The 22,891-nt window shown below is 34.9% G+C and overlaps 3 protein-coding genes across 3 annotated transcripts; 1 reads left to right on the top strand and 2 right to left on the bottom strand.

Moving 5' to 3' along the window:
* Positions 1–118: 118 nt before the first annotated feature.
* LOC106778991 (probable polyol transporter 3) lies at positions 119–721 on the bottom strand. Its single transcript, XM_014667001.1, has one exon. The coding sequence runs from the start codon at positions 719–721 to the stop codon at positions 119–121; it is 603 nt and encodes a 200-aa protein (XP_014522487.1).
* Positions 722–12,905: 12,184 nt separating this feature from the next.
* On the top strand, positions 12,906–13,938 carry LOC106778990. The gene is made up of 3 exons (XM_014667000.1): positions 12,906–13,148; positions 13,251–13,454; positions 13,708–13,938. Exons 1-3 carry the CDS (start codon positions 12,906–12,908, stop codon positions 13,936–13,938), a joined length of 678 nt encoding a protein of 225 aa, XP_014522486.1.
* Positions 13,939–16,754: 2,816 nt separating this feature from the next.
* LOC106778989 (aquaporin TIP1-1) lies at positions 16,755–20,376 on the bottom strand. The gene is made up of 3 exons (XM_014666999.2): positions 19,946–20,376; positions 19,571–19,846; positions 16,755–17,005 (listed from the first exon to the last, which is right to left on the bottom strand). Exons 1-3 carry the CDS (start codon positions 20,294–20,296, stop codon positions 16,883–16,885), a joined length of 750 nt encoding a protein of 249 aa, XP_014522485.2. The 5' UTR covers positions 20,297–20,376; the 3' UTR covers positions 16,755–16,882.
* Positions 20,377–22,891: the final 2,515 nt, after the last annotated feature.

Genomic DNA, 22,891 nt, shown 5'->3' with positions numbered 1-22,891 from the left:
CGGTATTTGAAGGTGGTTTTGTTCTAACTTTATCATGTCGCAACTCTAGAATCCATAGCCTTCCACCGCCACAACTCCATCGTCACTCTTCCACCTCCTCCGCCCAAGGGATTTCCATCTACAACCCCAACCCCTCATTTTCAGGTAAGGTAAAGTAGAACCAACAAGCCAAAGCAGTGATACCAGTGTACATAAACAAACTCCCACTCATTTTAATCTTTTTATAAACTGAAATGAAACTTGTAACCACTAGAACATTTGAAATTCTATTCACTGTCACACAAACACCAAGAGCTTGTGCTCTTAACCTTAGCGGGAAAATCTCAGAACTATAAACCCATGTTATAGGTCCAAAACCAATGCCCGCAAAAGCTACAAAGATGTAGATAAACACAATAATATAACTCACTGCCCATAATTGCTTTTCTTTTGAATGCTCCACAATGGCCATGCAAACACCCAAACCTAAAAGTGTCACAATCGTACCTCCTCCACTGATCAACAGCAGAATCCTCCTCCCAACTCTGTCCAACAAGAAAGCTGATAGGAATGTAAACAAAGCTTGGCTAATTCCCATGCCAACTGTAGCTAGAAGGAGATTGCTCTTCCCTATCATTCCTGCTCTCTCAAACACCCTTGGACTGTATAACAAAATACCTTCCACTCCACATATTTGTTGGAACACATGAACTCCAATAGCTGCAATTAGTATCTTACGCATAGTTCCCAAAGGTTTCCAAAACAGTTAAGGTTTCTAAACAGTTCCTTAAGAGCTCCTGCATCACTGCAACTTTTCTTTGGAATCTCCACAATGTCTTTGGTGCACTTTTCATCCATCCCAGTTGCAAATTATAGTAACAATTTTTTAATAATTCATTCCAATGTCATAGGTTTACTGTTGCAAATACCGAGGCTATTCTTTCTAATTTTTTTTTGAAAATCAAACAGGTGAAGAAATTAAAAGTGGCTCTCAACAATAGGCACGCACGAGACAATGATACGCACAAGACAAAAAGTGGAAATATCTGTTTATAATAAGAATATGAATATGCAATCAAAATTGAAGTGAGTGTTGAACATGGAGAGTGAGAGAGAACAAGTTAAGCAGAATCTGGGAGTCTTTGTGAAGTGTAACATTCTATGTCAAAAACATCAATTTATCATCTTCATCTGTCTAACTTTTCTTTCTTTCTTCTTATGATTTACTTTGAAATCTTGTTCCAGAAAATCATGGTTGAGACTCCACAAATTATATCACTCTTACCCTTTTTCGAACCAAATTATGCATATGTGTACTATATATCTGAAAATAGTGACTTTGTCAGCGTAGACCCATTGCCGTCTTTAACCTCATCCACATTGCCAGTCTTGCCATTTGCTATCCCTACTTCGGCCACGTCTCTTACTACTCCTATCTCGTTGCACTCCTCCCACTCTTGGGTAGAGTATATAGAGGGGTTGAGGTTGCATATGGAAATCTCTTGTGCGGAGGAGGTGGGAGAGTTCACGATGATGGAGGGCTATGGATTTTGGAGTTGCGACATGATGAAGTTCGAACAAAACCATTTTCAAATACCAGATTTCGATGTTATTGGTTTTTTAAGTTGCTATGTGCATAAAAAATTAACAACTCATTCATTGATAGTTGACCTGTGCATTGTGCCGTTAAAATTTTTAACGCCGTAAGCAAAAAGGACCAACGTGCACCGTTTTTGCAAAAAGTAGGATTTTAGTGAACTTTTTAAAAAAGGTAGGACGACTTTGAACAGACCTTACGAAAAGAGGGACCAAAATTAATAATGGAAGAGGTGATAAGAGAAAAAGAGATGCGAAAGATTGAAGATAAAAAGGATTAGAATAAAAATAAAGGCATGGACCCACCTTAAAATAAATGGGCGCAACCTTTATGGATCTATCTCCCTCTCTATCTCTTTCTATCTCTTGCTCTCTCCCTTTCTCTTAATCTCTCTCCTTATCCGTCTCCATTTCTCTCCCTCTCTCTAACTCGCTTTCCCACTCTCACTTTCTCTCCCTCTCTGATGGCATACTACCTTGTGAAATTTCGTTATTGTCCTCTTGTATTTCTTTTATGTTTTATTGTACATGCATTTATAGGTTACTATAAATATTTATCTCCACGATTGTATCAATTACTTTTTAACATAGTGATAATTTGATTTCTATTGAAAAACTCCAGATAAAATTCTCTCTTGAAAGTGAGGCTAGAGAGTCCAAGAGATCCACCTCTAGCCACCTTCCAAGCACATTCATCCACTTTCATTCTCCAGGTGCTTACATTTTCTCTCTCCTCACGCTACACAAAATCTGCCACATCTCCTAAGCTTAGCATTATAGCACCTCTGTCACGCACCTTTTCTTCAGTCGATAGAGACGAGCTTGGAGAACTCAATCACTGCTATCTTCCGCAACCTCATCCGTTAGATGAAGTAACCTCACCAAAGTATGGATAACACTATTCTTCACCATAATATTATTCGGAAAAGGCAAGGGTAGAAGCGTAAAATACCCTCAATTAATATCTCTGACTTTTAAAGAAAAACAAGCATGTGACAGAGAGAGAAGATTTCAAATATGAGATAAGTTTCGAGACTTAGAGAGAGAAGGAGAAATCAAAGGAGCTCTGTTAGGGTTTGGTTCTTCCACCCAGATGAACACCACCACACACGACGGAGCACTACCACACAAAGATCAACCAGTAAAAACTCACAAAGACACTCAGGTATGAAATGCTTCACTCAAAATTTTTTTATTCAACTTTGAAGTGAGTGATTTACATTATTTTATACTAGATCTAACTGATGTAACTGAAAAACTCTGTTTTTGTTTATTTTTAACACTCCTCTTAAACAAAAACAGTAAAAGAACAAATATTTGATGAAAAACCCTCTTTTTCCATCGATTGATTGGTGAAAACTCCACCTCCGGCGAACCTCCGCCACTTCCACTGATTAATAATCGGTAAAAATCCTTTCTTTTGATTTGACAAAGTTTATCACCGATTAAAATCGTGAAAACTCCTTTCTCTGAGCCGATCTCCACTCTGAGAAGAAAACCTTAGGTTTTCGTGACCTCTCCCTTCTGATCTGCTCCGATCTCTAACTTTCTCACTCCGATATGCTTTCTAAGTGATAGAAAGTGTTCTCCTTTCAACGCCTTAGTGAGTATATCTACAATCTGATCTTCGGATCTGCAATATACCACCTCTAGCTTCCCTTTGCTGACTTGCTCCCTGATGAAATGAAAACGTGTCTCGATATGTTTGCTCCTACCATGTGATGTAGTATGCTTAGTCAAGTCAATGGCTGACTTGTTGTCAACAAGCAGTCTGACCTTCCCTTCAAATTCAATCTTCAATTCCCTCATCAATGAATCAAGCCAAGCTGCCTGACAAGTAGCTTCACACGCGAAAATGTACTCTGCCTCACATGATGACAAAGCTACAACAGGTTCCTTTGTAGAGCTCCATGAAATTGGTGCTCCTTCCAAAAAGAACACATACCTAGCTGTACTCTTCCTATCACCATTGTCTCCACACCAATCTGAGTCTGAGTAAGCAATGACTCGCACCTCTCCTCCTGATCCACCTTTAGGCAACAAAATTCCATACTTGGTGGTACCTTTTAGATATCTCAAGATTCTCTTAATAGCATTCAGATGAGAAACTCTGGGATTCTACATGTATCTGCTGACCACGCCCACACTATAGCTAATATCTGGCCTCGTATTACACAAGTACCTTGGGCTCCCAACCACTCTTCTGTATTCAGTAGGATCAACTGCTTCTTCTTCAGGATCCTTCTCAAGGTTCACCCCATCTCTGCTGGAGTATTAGCTGGGTTGCAATGAAGCATGTTAAACTTAGTTAACATGTCCAATGCATACTTAGACTGATGCATCAACATTCCTTCATCAATTTTGGTGAGTTCAATCCCAAGAAAATAACTCAGCTGGCCTAGATCACTCATTTTAAACTCTTGCAAGATTTGGAGTTTGAAATTAGCAATTTTCTCAACATTGCTTCCTATAATCAGCAAATCATCTACATACAGGAACACAATCAACCTCTTCTCTTTCCTTCTATTTATACCACTGAACATACACTCCATGTTCTGAAGCACACTTCTCAAACCCAATACTACTCATGAACCCGTCTATCCTCTGGTTCCAAGCCCTTGGAGCTTGCTTTAGCCCATATAAGGCCTTCTTCAACCTGTACATTTTATCAAGATGCCTTTTGACTTCAAAACCTTGAGGCTGGACAACATAAACTTCTTCTTCCAGGTCTCCATTTAGAAAAGCAGACTTTACATCTAATTGATGTAAGGTCTAGTTGTTCTGCATAGCAATCGAAACAACCAATCTCATTGTTTCCATTCTAGCCACAGGTGCAAACACCTCTCCATAATCAATTCTAGCCTGTTACAAATACCCTTTGGCTACTAATCTGGCTTTGTACCTAACCACTACACCTTGTGGATTTATTTTGGACTTTGTTGAAAGGCTTTTGGTCGCACAAAAGTCAACAAACCTAGTCCCCAGTAATGTAGTATAGGGCTGACTAGGGATCAATCCAAGGACTTGGCAAAATCAAGTTTAGAATTATAGAATTGAACCTATTTATTTAAAAATAAATCTAAAACTAGGTGGGGAAAAAAATATAAAATGAAATCTAATATGAACAAAATTAATACTGAATATTTCTACTAAATCTAAATGAATGCAAGATAATGTGATGAAAACAAAAAACAATGTAAAGAATAGAGATGCACTAATAATGAAGAATTTTAATGAATGATGCATGAATGAGTAAATGAAAAGAAAGGAAAATGACTTTTATCCTAAAAAAAACAATAGAAAGAAACTTTAATTGGAAAAACATAGAACCTATAATGAACCAAAAATTGCAANTGTGAATGAACAAAGTAATAGAAATATGGAATTTTAAAAACAACCAAAGAAAACAGAATTTAAATCTAATCCTAATCACATATCAGAAAAGAAATGGTTGAAACTGTAACACAGAATCAAAACCTAACATCTAATATGTACAATCAATTGATGAAAGCAAACTAATCAAGCAGAAATGAAATAGACTAAAACAGATGAAACAGAATAAGGAGCAATAAAAGAAGACTAAAAACAAGAAACTGAATCATAGAAGTAATTTGTAGGAATCGAAATTAAACAAGCAAGAAACATAAAATCGTGCAAGAAAAATAAAAGAATAGCATTGTATTGAATATTGAAGAACTGAAATACAAAAAAATGTACCCAAGATCACAAAAGGGAATCTCTCGGCCTGTCACCCACGAGAAATCCCTCCGCGAAATCAGTAGCAAAAAACAATGAAAGCTTAAAGTCTAAATGAAAGCATGAAAATGAGTCTATAGTGGTGTCTGTCACCCACCACCTGTGTTTTTACACTTTACAGAACCTTCCTTATATAGGGGACAATCCAAAATAGAAGAAGAAAGAAAATGGAGGGAAAGGGATGAACCGAATAACGGAATCCGAAGCTTCGTGAAGCTTTTCCAACTAACTTCCAAAATGCTCTTCTTCAATCGATTCAGCTCCGCAAACCTCTTATTACGATTTTGGTCCGATCATCGGTCCGATTTGCTTCCTGGGCCAACTTCTTCTTAGGTCGTGAGTCTCTAAACAAGCTCTCTGCTTCGATGCTCTGAAACTCTCTTTTTGTAAGAACCCTAGCTCTGAATGAAAGAGTTGGGAGAAAGCCCCAAATGACTCGAGCTTCTCTGCGCACAAATGAACACAAATTAGAAGACCCCTCTTTTGCATCAGCACATCAAAACGGTGTGTTTCATTCAGTCTCCTAAAAGGAACTTCAGCCCATTCCAGCCCAATTTCAGCCTCGTATATGCAGGCCCATTTCCTCATAGCAAATGTGCAATGGTTTTCCAATCAGCACTTAGTAGCAACACAATTTTCCTCTTTGTGCGGCAGCTTCCACCAAAACACACTGTTTCTTTAATCAAAGGCCTAAATCTAGTGCAGGTGCAATCAAAATGGAGCCCAATATCATTCCAATCAGCCTTGGCCCAATCAATCTCATCATATTTCAGCCAGCCATTCTATTCCAACCCAATTTGCTTTCAAAGATTTGATCCTGCAGAAAAATAAAAGCCTAAAAATTATTTATTTTCTTGAACATTTTTATCTAAAAAAAATACTTATTTATTTAAAAACCTATTTATTTAACTAAAAAGACAAAATTAACACTATTTTAACAAAACTCTAAATTTAAAGAAAAAATACTAAACTAACTTAGTTCTAGAAAATTAAAAGCTAAACTATCCTAAAAGAGTAATATTAACATAGAAAAATGGGGAAAAATAGAGAGTTAACAGACTTATAAATCCATTTCAGTGTTATTGGTCTCTTGTTAGGAGGCAATTCTGTCAACTCCCAGGTTTGGTTCTTTTCAATTGAACCAAGTTCTTCCTGCATTGCCTTGTACCACTTCTCATCCTTTACAACCTGTTCAAACTCCACTGATTCTGCTTCTGCTATTAAAGCAAAGTGAACAAAGTTTTAGTAGATAAAACAATTTTCAAGGACGAAAATTTTTGAAGTTGGGGAGAATGTAAGACCCGTAGAAAATAAAAATAAAATATATTTTTATTTATACTAAAATAATTTATTGTGATTGTGTTTTCTTTTGGGATGAAAAGTGTTGAAGGAGTAGATTAAAATTATTTATATTTGTTTAAATTGATTTTTGTTAAATGTGTGATATATATTAAACATTATTATTTGCAGTGTAATATCAGTGAAATTGAATTGGCCTAGTGGTTGTTTCTTGGTGGGGTGTGCTACAAGATCTTTAGCTCAAACCTTGGTGGGAGTTATGATGCTTGGTTTTCTTTTATTGGCTTTGGTAATGTGGGACCCACATAGAAGAGAGAGAAGAGGCGTGATTGGGAGAATGAAATGCATAAAGAGAAAAGTTTAGAATTTAAGAGAGAGAAACCTGATTAAAATATTGGAAGAGAGAGAAATTGGTATATTGAGTAGATATTAATTTTTAGGACAATGCTATTTTGACAATTTTTTTGACAACGGGATACGTGTCATCATTTAATTGGTCTATTTGAATTTATGTTTAAAAAATATTTAAAATGGACCAATCACAAGCTGCCACATATGCGTTGTCAAAATGTTGTTAAAAGAAGTTTTTCCTAATTTTTATGACATGCAAGGGAAGGGAAGTATAATGCAGCATCACAATGGTTGCAGTGATAGGGGAAGTTATTAGGTTTTATATTTTGAGTCTTATATTCTTTTTTGGTTTTAAAGTGAGAAATATTAGTTAGTGGAGGAGTTTAATAGGGTAATTAACACCGGTGTGTTAACAAGAGTTAGAGCCCAAGTGTTAGGCCCAATTATGAGGGAATTAAGAGTGGTTAGGTTAGAATTGGAAGAATAACACGTTAGATACGGGAGAGGGAAAAGAAAAACCCTAATATCCATTTATACACAATCTTGGAGCATTTGAGAAGAGGGAGAGACACTGCCAGAAGAAAGAGGAGCACTGTCACGAAGGAAAAGCTTCTCCCTACGTAACTTTGAAGTTGGAAATGTTGAAGGTTTGAACCCAAAAAGGTAAGGGGAGTTAACATTTTTTATTATGGATGTGCATGGTGTATTGTAGTAGAGTCTAGGACTTTGTAGAACCGTAGAGAATATGGTAAGGAGTCACACATGTGTCTTTGGATTTAGCTATGGAGAATATGCTTTACGCAAAGAGTGTGGATGAGTTTATTTAAACGTTGGGGCACACTATCTACCATGGGTAGACGTGTTGAGGTAGAGTCGAAGTGTTGTGTTCTACCGAATGCAGCACCAATTTTGGTCTATGTGTATTCGTGGAGTGGTTGTGTCTTATATATATGTATATGAGTAGATTTTTGGGTTGCAGGGAAAAAGATGTAATGTTTTATTGTCTATCACTATTGCAGGAGATAGAAAAAGGGTATGAATTATTTTGACTGTGTGCTTGTTATATAGTGTTGCGTGAGTGAAGGGAAAGGAGAAAACAATTTCTACATACCACTTTGTTGTAGTTGATTCATGGGTATAAAAGAAAATGTAGAATATAGATTTCTACTACTTAATTAAGCATGGCAGGGGAGAGAAAAGTATGAAAAGTATGCATTTTATGTTGCTTGTTATCTAAATTGGAGTGGGACCCGCGAATAGTTATAAAATAAGAATAAATTATTCTTTTATGTGATGTATATATGCATGGCATGTGAACATGGAAAAGTGAATGGTAATGCACTTGGATAGTTTTCACTTGTGTAGGAACTGACGTGAATGAAAAGGAAGGGGTTGGTAATGGATTCATGTGGGGTCCATTAGGTGTGTATGTATTAAATTTATTTTATTTTAATGGTTTGGTGTTAGATATTAGAAAAGGGGTGTATATAATATATATTTTTCTTTTTCATATTGTGGTTGACTTGGCATTAGTTTGATGATTATTTTATTATTATTTCGAAAATGTCTATCACATATGGGTTGTCGTTTGGTTGCGCGAGTTTAATATTATTTATTTTTTGTGAAATCGGATTTATGTTAGTGTTGTCCGGTGAAGTTCCTGGAAGAGTGGTGGAGGTAGCACTGGTACTTGCCCAGTGAAGCTCTCTGAGAATAAAGTGATGGGGGGTGTATACTTGTCCGGTGAAGCCCAAGAGGGTGGTGGAAAGTATATACTTGCCGGGGAAGCTCTAAGAGAGTGGTGGGAAGTGGTGTACTTGCCGGTGAAGCCTTTCAGAGAGTGGTGGGAAATGTCTTTGTGTAACGATGTTGTAAGGTATACCTGCCCGGTGAAGCTCTTTAAGAGAGTGGTGGGAGGTGACACTCGACCTTGTTTTGTATGCGAGCAACTCGGGGGTGATTTAATATATATAGTGAATGGTTTCAAATGAACTGGGGTATGAGTTGGTGAGTGACCAAGTGAGTTTGGGTGTGACTTGGTTACGTTGACGTAATTATTATGTGATCATATGTTGGTGACTTAGAATTCTGATAGCGTGAATGTTAATGGTTTGATATGTTGTCATGTGAAGATGGGTATAATAGAATGATGATGTGTGTTATTCGATAATCCTATTCTAAGTTGATGTTTAATACTTATGTATGTTTATATGATATATTTTTGTTAAGCTCACCCTTGCATGTTTGTGGTTGTGGTTTCCACCTACAATGATCGTACTTGTACGGGAGTAGATACTATTACAGTTATAGCTAAAGCGGAGTAAGCGGCGAGATACAGGGGAGAACTGTGGGATTTTAATTTCATTGTTAATATTTTTGTATTGGAATTTTATGAATGCTCTATAGTTGTATTTGGTTTTAGAAGCTTTTATTTAAATTGTATTTCGAAATAGTATCAGAGTTCAATTTTAAAAGTTTTTGTAACCCATGACATCCCAAAAAAAAATCTGGGGTGTTACAGTGGCTGTCATCACAGCCTCACCCCATAGGAATTTTGGCAGTCCCTTACTCTTCAACATACACCTGACCATGTTTAGGATTGTTATGTTTTTCCTCTCTACTGCCCCATTGTGTTGAGGCATGTAGGAAGGAGTGACTTCATGAACAATTCCCTCCTTCTCACAATACTCTTTGAAATCAGTGGAGATATACTCTCCTCCTCCATCTGTTCTCAGAGTTTTTAGCTTCTTTTCACTTTGTCTTTCAACCACATTTTTGAATTTATGAAACTATTGCAGCACCTCTCATTTCCTTTTCAGTAGAAAAACCCAACATTTTCTGCTCAAATCATCTATGAAAAGTAGAAAATACTTGCTGCCACCAGGTGTTTCTACTTGCATACGGCCACATACATCCGAATACACCACTTTAAGTTTCTCTGCAGCTTTTTGTGGTAAATACCTCTGAAAACCGCCTCGGATCTGGTTGCATTGAACACACTTTTTGCAAGTAGTTCATGGAATGTCTACCTATGGTAAGTCAGTCACCATCTTCTTCTGACTTAGCATAGATAGATCCTGAAAGTTTAAGTGCCCAAATTTGTGATGCCACAACCATTCCTCTTCTCTTTCCGTTGTAGTAAAACAATGATGATTTACTGCCTCCATCACCACTTTGAATGTCCTGTTTTGAGATAACTGGGCCTGCACAACCTCTTTTCCACTCTGACCGAAAATGCTGAGGCAATTGTCTTCCATCTTCATCTTGTGGCCTTTCTGTAAACGCTGTCCCAGACTAAGCAAATTGGTCATCAACCTAGGTACATACAGTACCTCTTCTATGATTACTTCTCTGCCATCTTCACCTCTCAACACCATTCTACTAGAACCCTCTGCCTTTAAGCTGCTATTATCAGCAAACCTGATCTTCCCATGCTCAATTCCTTGCATTTTCACAAACCAGTTTTTTCTCCCAGTCATATGTGTAGAGCAACCAGAATCAAGGTACCAAACAGTGCTTTCTGGCTATTCCTCATCAACATGCCATCAAAATTACTGCTTCAGAGTCTGAATTTTCCTCCTGGGCCAGATTAGCCCTCTTCTTGATTTATTTTTAGCCCTTTCTTCATCCCAACACTCTTTAGCATAATGGCCATATTTCTGGCAGTTATAACATTTGACTTTTTTCTTGTCAAATTTCCACTCTCCATCTCCTTTCTTTGGTTTCTTTTCTTTTCTAGACTCACTAGACTCTTCTCCTCACTGGTCCTGAGAGTCTTTCCCTGTCTTGCCTCCTTTACCTCCTTTCTTGAAGACCTTTTTCCCTTTCCACTGAGATTTGGCCTGCAGGGCCTGTTCTTGACACTGTCTGCGTTCATTGAGGCGTAACTCATGAGCTTCTAATGAATGCAGCAACTCCTCAGTGTCAATATTCTCTTTCCTTCGAGTTTCTTCAATAACAGCCACCACATAGTCAAATCTGGGGGTTAGGGTCCTCAGAATTTTGTCTACAATAGACTCATTTATCATTTTATCACCATATGTCATCATTTTGTTCACTAACTCCTGTACCTTATCAAAGTACTCAACCACGGTTTCACTCTCCTCCATGATCAGAGTTTCAAACTGCCTCCTTAGATCTTGTAGTTTTACCTTTGCATTTCTTTCTTCATCACCATAGGTCTTCACCAGAATGCCCCAAATTTCCTTTGCAGTAGCAGCATTAGAGATTTTGTTGAAAATCTTTTGACTTACACATTGATACATTAAGAATCTGGCCTTGCTATCCGGTTTCTCCAGCATTTTGTGTTCTTTCTTATGTTCTTGGGTCGCCTTTTTACTCAACATAGTCATTCCTTCTTCAATGACTTCCAACACATCCTGAAAACCAAATACAACCCACATCTTGATCCGCCAATCAGCAAATTGCTTTCCATCAAACATGGGTAGTGGTCCATGAAGTCCTCCAATTCCAGCCATCCTTTCTTGCATCAATCTTGCTAAATCTTTGATCTACACCCAGTCAAAGAACCATTCTTTCTGCACTTCTGGATACACACACCTCTAGATATCAACACAGTACCCACTTCACGTACACCCCAGGAAAACAACCTATGCTCTTGATACCATATTCAGAAAAGGCAAAACTAGAAGCGTAAAATACCCTCAATTAATATCTCTGACTTTTAAAGAAAAAAAAAACACATGACAGAGAAAGAAGTTTCGGGACTTAAAGAGAGAAAGAGAAATCATAGGAACTCTGTTAGGGTTTGGTTCTTCCACCCAGATGAACACCATCACACACGACGGAGCACTACCACACAAAGATCAGTCAGACAAAACTCACAGAGACACTAAGGTATGAAATGCTTCACTCAAAAGTTTTTTATTCAACTTTGAAATGAATGATTTATATTATTTTATACTAGATCTAACTGATGTAACTGAAAAACTCTGTTTTTGTTTATTTTTAACAAATATTAATAAAATCCTCAAGGACTTTTGTGAAAAAAAAAATTGGTGAGAAGGCAAAAAAGAGTTGATGTCAACATATTTAATTAAAAGGGGTGGAGAAAAAAATGGACCATGTTTTGTGAGTTTGTAGATTTTGGCAAAGTGGGCGTTTGTATTGGTGAGAAAAGCTAGATCCAAGGAGTAGAGGAGAGAAAGATTTTGGAGAATGATGGAAGTGAAATTTGGGAAGTTAATTTTGGACAAAACTTCAATTTATTTTTCTGGACAAAACTTTAATTTTTTTTTGTACAAATTTTCTTGCCAAAAATCCAAACTTTCATAAAAATGTTTTCGGACAAAACTTCAAATCTTCCCACAATTTTTTTTGTAAACAAAGTTACAAATTCTTATTGTGCAATTTTTTATGAATAAACCTATAAGTCTTTGTCATGCAGTGAAAGATCCAATGAACCATCATCAAACTACATCAGATTCTCTACCGTCAGTCACTCATTTTCATAATCATCATAGATCTGAAACAAAACTGTAAATGCAGACAAAAACTACATATTATTGGATATTGTATTTCAAAGTCACGGGTCTTACCGTTTTATTAGTTAGTTTCGTTATATTTGTCATGCACTGTGTATAAAAACAGTAGCGTCTATCAAAAATAAGGATGAGCACTATTCATTTACTTTCAAAACTCCTCTTTCTCGTACTCTCTATTTCACCTTTCATATTTCGCTTATGCTTTACTCATCTAACAGTGGCATCAATTAGCCTAGGTTCCAATCCTAGGAGCCAAGGGTGACGTTCTGTGTCTTGGTATGGTGTGGCTGACCAAGAAAGATTTTCTTGAAGTAGAAGGTAGTTTGTTCTTGAAGCAGAAGGTAGGTTGTGATGGCTGACCTTTCCACGATACATTTCCCGATTCTCTCAGACAAGAACTAGAGTCGTTGGAGCACCCAGATGCGTGTAGTATTTCGTGTACAAGGTGTTAGTGGGGTGGTTGAAGGAACAGAGTCAGCAGCTGATTCTTCTAGCAAAGATGAACAGAAGAAGGATTTCAAGCAGAAAGATGACAAAGCGTTGTTGATTATCCACCAATGCGTGGATGATACGCACTTCAAGAAGATCAAGAATGCAACTTCAGCCAGGGAAGCGTGGAGCATCTTGGTTCGTTGTCATTCTAGAGGAGAAAAGGTCAAGAAAGTCAGTTTATAAGCCTTGAGGAGACAGTATGAACACATGCTTATGGAGGAAAGTGATAGAGTAAGCGAGTTCTTCAACAGGGTTATATCTGTTGCGAACCAGATGAAGAGTTGTGGTGAGACTATTATAGACGTGATGATAATGGAGAAAATTATGAGATCAATGCCTCCTGTGTTTGATCTCATTGTTGTGGCCATAGAGGAATCCAAAGATCTGGAAAAGCTCAAGATCGAGGAATTACAAAGCTCATTTGAGGCCTATGAGATGCGAAGACGTGAAAGAAATTCAATAAATCGTGATGATCAGGCATTAAAAGTCCCAACTAGTTAAAAGTGATGGAAAGAAGAAGTTTAACAAATGGAGAGGAAAAACAAATGTTCAGAAGAAATGGAAGAACGATGGCAGCATAGATGACCAAGAAGAAAAGGGTGAATCTTTTGAAAAGAAAGATGGTACAAAAAAGTTTTATAAGAAGAAAGGTAGGAGATATGTCAAGTGTTTTGTATGTCACAAGAAAGGTCATTTTTCGTATGAATGTTACTTCAATAAGGATGTTCAGAATAAGAAAGCTCAAAGCAAGGAAGCACATTTGGTGAAAGATGAGTCTGATTCAGAGCCATTGGTTCTAATGGTTACAACTTGTTTAGTAATTGTTGCATTGACAAATCAAGTAAGCAAAGAATGGTATTTGGACTCGGGATGCTCAAATCACATGACACACAACAAAGAGTGGTTGGTCAATCTGGATGAAGGAAAGAAAAGCAATGTCAGAGTTACGGATGATAGTTAGTTTCGTTATATTTGCCATGCACTATGTATAAAAACAGTATTATCTATCAGAAATAAGGATGAACACTATTCATTCACTTTCAAAACTCCTCTCTCTCGCACTCTCTGTTTCACCTTTCATATTTCGCTTCTACTCTACTCGTCTAACACATATTCTTATGTAATGTTTTTTGGACAAAACTTCAATTTTTTTTTTTATAATTTTTTTTGACAAAAGTGTAAACCTTTATAAAGTTTTTTGGACAAAACTTAAAATCTTTGTACAATTTTTTGTGGACAATTACTAATATATTGTGCAACTTTTTATGAATAAAACTTTAAACCTTTCTTGTGAATTTTTTTTTATGAACAAACCTACACAATCTTCTCAAACATTTTTTTTTCTACAAAACTGCAAAGCTTGAGCTCACATGAAGAATTCATTATTCCCTCTGCACTTCTTGAATTTATTATCCTGGAAAGGTTTGGAGCAACTAAATCATAGCTTGAGCTTGAAGAATTCCAAGGAATTTTTTTCACCATGTTTCTACGAGGCACTAACAATCGGTCAGCATTTTAGATTCATATTTCTATAGAGGGAAAAAATGTAGAATTTCTGTATAATAGTCTTGATGATTGAAAAAGTATACCTTTTTGTGACAAAAATTACAAACTCTTGTTTTGCAATTTCTCTCGAAAAAAACTGAAATCCCACAACTTTTATGAAAAAGAAATACAAACCTTCCATTAAAACACAACTAACAAAGAAACCTATTGAGTTGGAATGATCCTTCTCAAATTAACTCTTTATTTTTTATTATAACTTTCTTTTCTTCCCATATTTATATTACTTGATGTGAGATTTTCACTGTCAAGAAAAAGTTTTTTATATCTATTAAAAAAAGTTTTTATACATGTTTTCGAGTAGATATAGAAGTAGTGGTATAGAAAGTTTTTGATTTTTTATACCTACTTTAGAACGAATGTAAAAAATTTAACTTTTTATACCTGTGCTGAGGTATAAAAGTATGATATTTTTACACCTGTTATTCTAGGAACAGGTATAAAAAGTTCTCCCAAACTTTTTATGTGTGATGTGGCTTTAACCTATAAAAAGTGACAATTTTTTAATATTTGATTTGAATGTGCTACTATCCATATCTATACCTGCATAAAATTTAATCCTAGAATACCGTTTAAATAATCAATAACGACTAAAATAATTAATATTGTTTCTATTAACACATCAAAATATAATAATTACCTAACAAAGTTCCTAAGTATATTTACCTAACATAGTTACTTAACATAGTTACACATAAAATAATTCCTAAACTAAAAATATAATATTTAAACATCTAATCATTTACAAATGGTTAAAAAAATGTAGCCTGAAAATCTTTTATGGCATGTTTCACCTTTATTCCTAACCTAACCGGATCAATAAAACCATAAATGTGATCATTCTTCCTCTCGATGCTAAACCATGTCTACTTTGTGTAGCTTTTTAGGAATTCATCACATAGAACATGCTCTCGAATAACTTCAGTTGGTAGTTTTCGCTCATTCAAACAATTAACACACGGACAATAGAATCTTTCGTTATTGTCAGGAACATTCATTGCAAATTCAAGAAATTGTTCTACTTCACCCTCATTCATTTGTTGTGTGTATCAAATTTATCCAACTCCCATTCATTATTATATGTAAAAGCAACCACCTTTACAATAGGCAAAAGAATAATTTTAGGCATTGAAGCATAAGAATTGCATAAAAAATGTATTATTTTGTGGTTAATATAAAATAATATTATAATTAATGTCATATTGTTTTATATAAACCACAAAAATAGCACATATCTTAATACCTAAAAGTAACAAAACAAGATAATAGGACAAGACATCACTCGTAGAACTCAATTAACAAAAATATTATTTGAATCGTGTTAAAAAAGACTTAATTAGGTTTAAATTTAAATATTTTCAATTAGGTTTCTATTAAATTAGATTTCTAATGTGACTCAATTAAAAAATATAAAAAATTTAAAAAGTATATTCTTTGAAAAAAAGAAAGGGGAATTATGTTCCTTTTATCATATATATATTATCTCCTACTGTTATTTGGAGTGGCTAATTAGTATTCCTTTCTGGTATTCTCTTTATTCTCTTAGATTAATATATTATGTTGCCAAAACGCACAACTGACACGAAGGAAGGGTGGATAAATGCACTGAACATTGTTGTTTCATATGATGAGTGGTTGTAGAATTCATCAAGCAATGATATGATTGAGATGACAAGTGATGACTAAATGTTTTGAATACGTTAACTTATTAAGCAAAAGACTTCTCTCAATCATCAAATGAAAAGTTACAGAATAAGTAAAAGAGGGTATTGGTCTACAACACTAATGATGGATTTTGAGCACGTTCAATTTTGAACTGGTTCTTCTCATTTTTCTCTGTGATCAATGATTAAACATTTTTTTTGTTCAGTTAGTAGTAAGCAAGACTAGTCACACTGGTTGATTTGGCAATGAAGAAAGAAGCAGTTTGGAGCATTCTTCCATTCTGAAACTCGAAGACTAAAGAGTGTTTTTATTTGAAATTTGAGTTTCTTTTTCAATGTTGAATATTAGGCAATGAAATGTTCAATTAATATGCAATCTTTGTACGAAGGAATGTACCATGTTTTTACTAAAGTTTTGATTTGTTTCTGCACTTTACAGAAGTGCAAGGATAAACTCACACTTAACTTAGTTCTTATTTTGAAAATAAAGGATGATTTTTTTGTATTTAGCCATCTAAAAAAATATAGTCTATCTCTATCAGGGCAAGCTAACAATCTAAACATTTAAGATCTGTTTAACATAGTATAGACTGTGATAACCAACGTAGTAAAATGAAAGACAAAACAAAGTATAGGCTGTGTGAACCAACATAGTAAAATGATAAAAACAGAGAAATTTCAGAAAATAGGTGCTCCAAATATTTTGATGTAATTACTCACTATAGGATGGGCAAGTAGCTCTCCAAAGTTGTAGACGTTGTCCCCAAGAAGGGTAGAGAGGGACAAATCAAATGCTAAATCCTAACAAATAAAAAATAGCACATCAATTCATATAAAATCTTCAAATAAATTGAAACAAACCACAAATGAGATAGACAACTATGAAGTCTGCGTTACCTCTTCTTACTCCTTATAGAACATTATGCACCTAAATGTATTTATAAACCTCTGATGAAGTTTCCATTTTACTAAAAAAAATACATCAACCTATCTTCAAACTCCTCCACGTTAATCTTTCTAAGGATGACACAATAAAATTTGCAATGTTGTGACGAAGCCACCAACTAAAAGTAAAATAAGCTAAAATTTTAATAGATAATAGATAAAGTATTACATAAATGAAGTGGTTAAACACATCAACTACCTTTAATTACCACAGGACAACTTCACCAAGTCCATACAAAGTATAATTTAGCTACACCGTACTCTCAATTTCCTAACGTTAATAATGCAGTCCTAAAGTGCAGGCCAATACAAGAGAAGAGCCTCAACATAAAATTGGACTTCAGCTGCCACGTGATTTATGTTCCATATATATAACTCTATAGTAGCAAAATGTGATTCAAGAGAATAAATATCACTCCTTAATACCACGTGAGTCTGGTTTTTAATCTTGTTTAGCATTAGTTCATTGCTGAAGTTCTTGTCAATCTGTTCTAGAGTCATTGCAAACCTTTCCTTCACATTCCAAATTGCAGAACTAGCTTGTTTAAATGCTTGTTACTCAGTATGTTGGTCAGAAACGAATTTAAGCTATGTGAGTTGATCAAACTAGGAAAAGGCAAAGCTGAAAAAAGAACTGCACATGTGATTTGGAGAAAAAGCCTATAAACTGTTGAAATCTGACCTTGTTTGGTTGTAACAAGTGTAATTAAACTTGCTTGGATGGTTTTTATGATCTAAATGTGCATAGAATTGAATTTATGCAAAATAGCTACTACACTAAATCATGATAGCCTGTTTTTAACGTGAAATCAGCAAGGCTGATTCTATTTCTGCATTCCTTTGCTTAATTAGTTTTCTTTGTTTCTTTAATCCATTCTAGAGCATTTTATAGGTTCCATTTGTGTGCCTACTTGTTTTAGAACCTTTGTTTCTTGTTTATTTCAACTTTTGGCCCTCTAAGTGCCAATTTATTTGCTGAAATTGGTGTTGTCAAATGCTGTTTTCTGATGCTGTTTAGGAATCTGATTTGGTGCTAACCAAGTAGTAAATTGTGATGCTGTGAAGTTCTTGTGGTGCAAATCAGTTCTAGATACCTATTCCAACTAAGGTAGCCTTTTAGGAAGTGGAATAGGAGCAGAATTTGTGATTTAGAGGGGCTGTCACAGCAGGGAAACATCATTTTCCCATAACTGGTTTCTAAATCATGAGGAGTGTTTTCATATTCTGTTTTGGAGGGATCAAACACCATAAAAGGAACTGCAGATTGTGAGTTTTTGTGGCTGGTTTTGGTCTTTCTTGCTTGGATCGAGAGAAAGAGAGAGACCATACCTACAAAAGTCTGCAGCTACTTCTAGTTTCATTTTTTGCTTAAATTCATTGTATCAAAGACCTCTTAAGTCAAGTGATTGGAACATTCCTTGGTGTTCTTTCTTCACTTGAAATTTTTGCTTGTAATTTGCAGTGTTTAGAGTTGAATGTGTCTTGAAACCAAAGTTTCAAGCCTCACCCTAGGAGCTTCAACTCAGTCTTTTTAAAAATGATCTATCAAGACTTATAGTAAAAAAAACAGAGACAGTGACAAGAATAGTTACTTTGAAGTGGTTCATAGGAAATTAATAATTTCAAAAGTGCTACTGCAGCTTTTTAACAACTGTTCTTTTGCTAATGTCCCAAGACTTTGAAGTGTGTGAATTGTTGTGCTATAAGAATGAGTATGTTAAAGTTGTTGAAAATTGTGAGTATGTTAAAGCCGATGAAAGATCTGTTATCTCTGAAGGCAGCAGACAGAATTCAGTATATATCTGCGACGATTTTAGTATGTTGAAATGAATATTGAGATGTTTTTTGAGTATAAAACTTATGAAGGAATAGTCAATACGTGCTTTATGTTTACATTCCAAATCTAATTCATTATATTACATAAATATTGCCAAGTTGGAATAATATAGTCATTGGCAATGAGTCTGTATAAATAATTGGAACCGGCAGAGTGGCTACACAACCAGATCCATCAATTCAGTCACATCCAAGAAAGTTGCGCCTTAATGGTTTTCAAAAGCGCTTTAAGAATGTGAAATTAGCATGGTTAAACTTTTCTGGCTATGATGCATGCCTTTTAGTTTTAAACAGCAATACAAAATGCGATATAGTCAACAAATCCTAAACTGTTGAACACATCACCAAAAAGTGTGAAAACTTACATCCAGTGTAATGTTTCTGCAAAGAGCTAGACCGTGTAATGTAACACAACAAAGGAAAGAGGAAACCAACCAAATACAAGGTTCATACTAGGTTCATGGATAAACCAAGATCCTTACTACACAAGTTAATCGTCAATAGACAAAACAATAACTATTTGGACCTAACCTCAAACATTTTATTCAAAAAAGCAGCATGCGCACCGCCTATGAGAGGCCCTACCCAGTAAACCCGATGGTTTTCCCAGCTCCAGCCCACCAGAGAAGGCCCAAACAATGCAGCCGGGTTCATGCAGACCCCATCAAAAAAAAGCCTCACCCACAAATAATTGGCTCCAACGACTAAGCCAATAAGAAATGCCATCGTTTTCGAAATGTTCCTGCTGCTACTCGAGTAAATGCGATGCACCCCGCTCACGAAAGCAAATGTCCTCCCTATATCCAACATCACAGCATTTCCCACTTCTATACCACTCGAACGTTCAAAATCCGGTATTCTCTGTCATGCACCGTAACGAAACTCAATCTCTTTTATCTTATGGAATAACCTAAGTAGAAATAAGTTCAAATCATACATAATATACAAATAGAAATGTACCTGTCCGCCGGAGATGAACTTTAGGAGCAAGCAGGCGATAACGGAGCCGAGGAGCTGCGCTAACCAGAAGATGATGCAGCGGAGCCAGGTAAGTTCGCCGCCGACAAAGCCGGCGAAGGTGACTGCAGGGTTGACGTGGCCGCTGGAAATTTTTGTGCCGAAGGAGACGGCAGCGGAGAGGGCGAAGGCGTTGGCAATGACGACGGCGAGGGTAGCAGTGGGCTCGTCGACGCTGAGGTTTTTGACAACAATGGCGGAGCCGGAGGCGGCGAAGACGAAAATGAGTGTTGAGAAGAATTCGGACAGAGCAGCTCTCCAAATGTGATCTTGGGTATTGGTGGGAAGCGCCATTGTGTAAAGTTTTTTCACAAATGACCCTCACTGTTCGCTTTTAATATAGGGCACTTTTGAAAACATACGCACCTCTGCTACTGTATAAATACAGGGCCATTTTATGTACAAAACATAAATGTATAACTTGAGAGCAATACATATTATATATAACTGACCTTTATTCCCGAGTGTCACGTAGACTTTGTTTCTTCATAATAGCACACCTACTCTTGTACCCTTTGTCTGCTCAAGTACCGAAACTTTGGTCATACCAGTGTATCAATGTTTCTTGGATTTTAGCTCTTCTTTGATTATAAAACAAGGATAGCCACCGAGAACAAAGGAAGGGGTCTGTGTTGTGTACTAAGTAGAAGAAAGTAAAAGATTCGTGAGGAGAGGGAATAATAAGAGTATTTGTTCGGTAAAGAGGTCTGCAATATCTGTAGTGAGCAAATTGGGTAGTGTGAGTTTGTTAGACAGAAAGTGTTTTGTTCGTATCCTTCAATTTCCAAGTTTCAAGTAAAGAAATATTTTTATAGATACCAACACCGAGCACCACCACATTTCAAAAGAAACGAAAAGAAAAAATCTGTAGTTCTTATTGTTATTTGTTGGATTATTATTTAGTCATATATTTTAACGTATTAACTTGAAAATGGTTTAATCACTTAAATAGTTTCGTTTAAGTCTTCTCACTTGTGTGGTGAAACGCTGCATCAAATATATTCTCATATGGTCCATCCAATGATCGGGTACAAATGTTACCAATATATAATTTAATTTGGAATAATAAAAAAAATTATCTATTATCCATTCCATTAGTTATAAACATTCATTTAAAAAATATTCATAAATATCTTAAAATTTACAAGTATTTATAGATATTTTTTAAAAATGTTTTATATTTTAAAATAAAATTTAAATAAAATTATAAAAAAACATAAAACATAAATTAAATTAAATTATTTATTAATTTCTAAATTATTTCTAAATATATATACCTACAACAACAAGTTTAATTAGAGAGAGACAGCAAGTTTATCTTATTATTTTCCTAATTAGTCTCTTCACTTTGAAAGGCTCAAGCGTTTGAAGATCATTCAGAGGATGTTAAGTCACTACCATTGTAAAGAATACAGAACATAAAAACTCAAAAAGTTTTCATTCACTCAAAGAAAGAAAATTAAAATTGTAATAAACCTATATATATATACAACCTTTTGCTATTTATATAAAAAATTACAGTTCACATAAACTATTTCAACCTTTGAAATTAAAACCCCTTCCATTTTATAGGATCCTGAAGAATCAATTTTCACGCATCCGTTAGGCTTCTTTATTTAGCATATATATCACATTATAATTTTAAGCTAGGTGTGTGTCCTTGACATGGAATTAAGGATGTTAATTGTAATTATAGATTGATTACCATGACATGCATTAACAAAATAAGTGAATTTAAGTATGTTCCTTATACAGCGTTTTGTAATCTTATTTGTTACAAGTTATCACATCGTAATTAATATGAAGATATTGGTATATCTAGCTATGATTAGATATAAAGTGTTTAAATTCGAAATCTAATTAGAATATCAATTAAAGAGGCTGGTATTAGGGGAATTTGATTTGATATTTAAAGAACTATACATTAACTTAGCAATATTCATCAAAAATGTTTTTTTCCTATTATTCTAGTGTTTGAAAAAAAAAATATTAAGAAGAGAAATAGTTTTTCCTTTAAAGTTTTCTTTTATAATTATATTTTCTATTCCGATAAAAAAATATCACTTTTTTTCTTGAAAGTTAAAAAGATAGGTGTTTCTCACTTTTTTCACGCATTCAACGCTCAAGTTAGGAGCGGTTTGATGAACCTCAGTTCACTTATTGAATATTTAGTGATTTTATGATTACTATAGAATATTTGTGAATGTGATTGGAGAGTAATTTGAAGGTGATCGGAAGTACCTGACTTGTGGCTCTGGCTCCCTGATATAAGCCCAACATAATAAAATATAAACAGAATATAATATAAACAGACTTACCTGAAAATCTTGTTAGTTGCTAAATATCTTTAAATAGATATTTTGGATTATCCTTTAATTATTTTATCTTCTGATTATCAATATCTTTAATAAGATATTCTTGAATACTTTATATCTTTGATCAGATATTAACCGATCGGCTATTCTTCGTAACCGATCGGCTATTCTTCGTAACCGCTCGTCCCGGATATCATATCGTACAATAAGTATTATAATTTTTTCTTTAATAAAATTATATTATTGTTTATTATATCATTTTCTTCTTCTTTGGATTTTATATTTTTATTTTAATAGTGATTCTTATATGGTGCTTTATCCAAAATAAACAGTCCCTTACAATTTAAAACTTTTGTTAACTAATTTTCTTCTGCGTAATCCACTACAATCTTGTTAACGGTTTAATTTATAACATTTTCCAATGTTATTCGATTTGAAACCGAGCTCAACTCTACTCTGAAGAAGGAATATCTAAGAGAGGTACGTTTTATATATATATATATATATATATATATATATATATATATATATATATATATATATATATATATATATATATATATATATATATATA

Source organism: Vigna radiata, unplaced genomic scaffold, assembly GCF_000741045.1.
Source record: "Vigna radiata var. radiata cultivar VC1973A unplaced genomic scaffold, Vradiata_ver6 scaffold_292, whole genome shotgun sequence".
NCBI classification, from domain to species: domain Eukaryota; kingdom Viridiplantae; phylum Streptophyta; class Magnoliopsida; order Fabales; family Fabaceae; genus Vigna; species Vigna radiata.
Note: the sequence above shows the minus strand (reverse complement) of the source record. Positions and strands in the feature narration are given on the sequence as shown.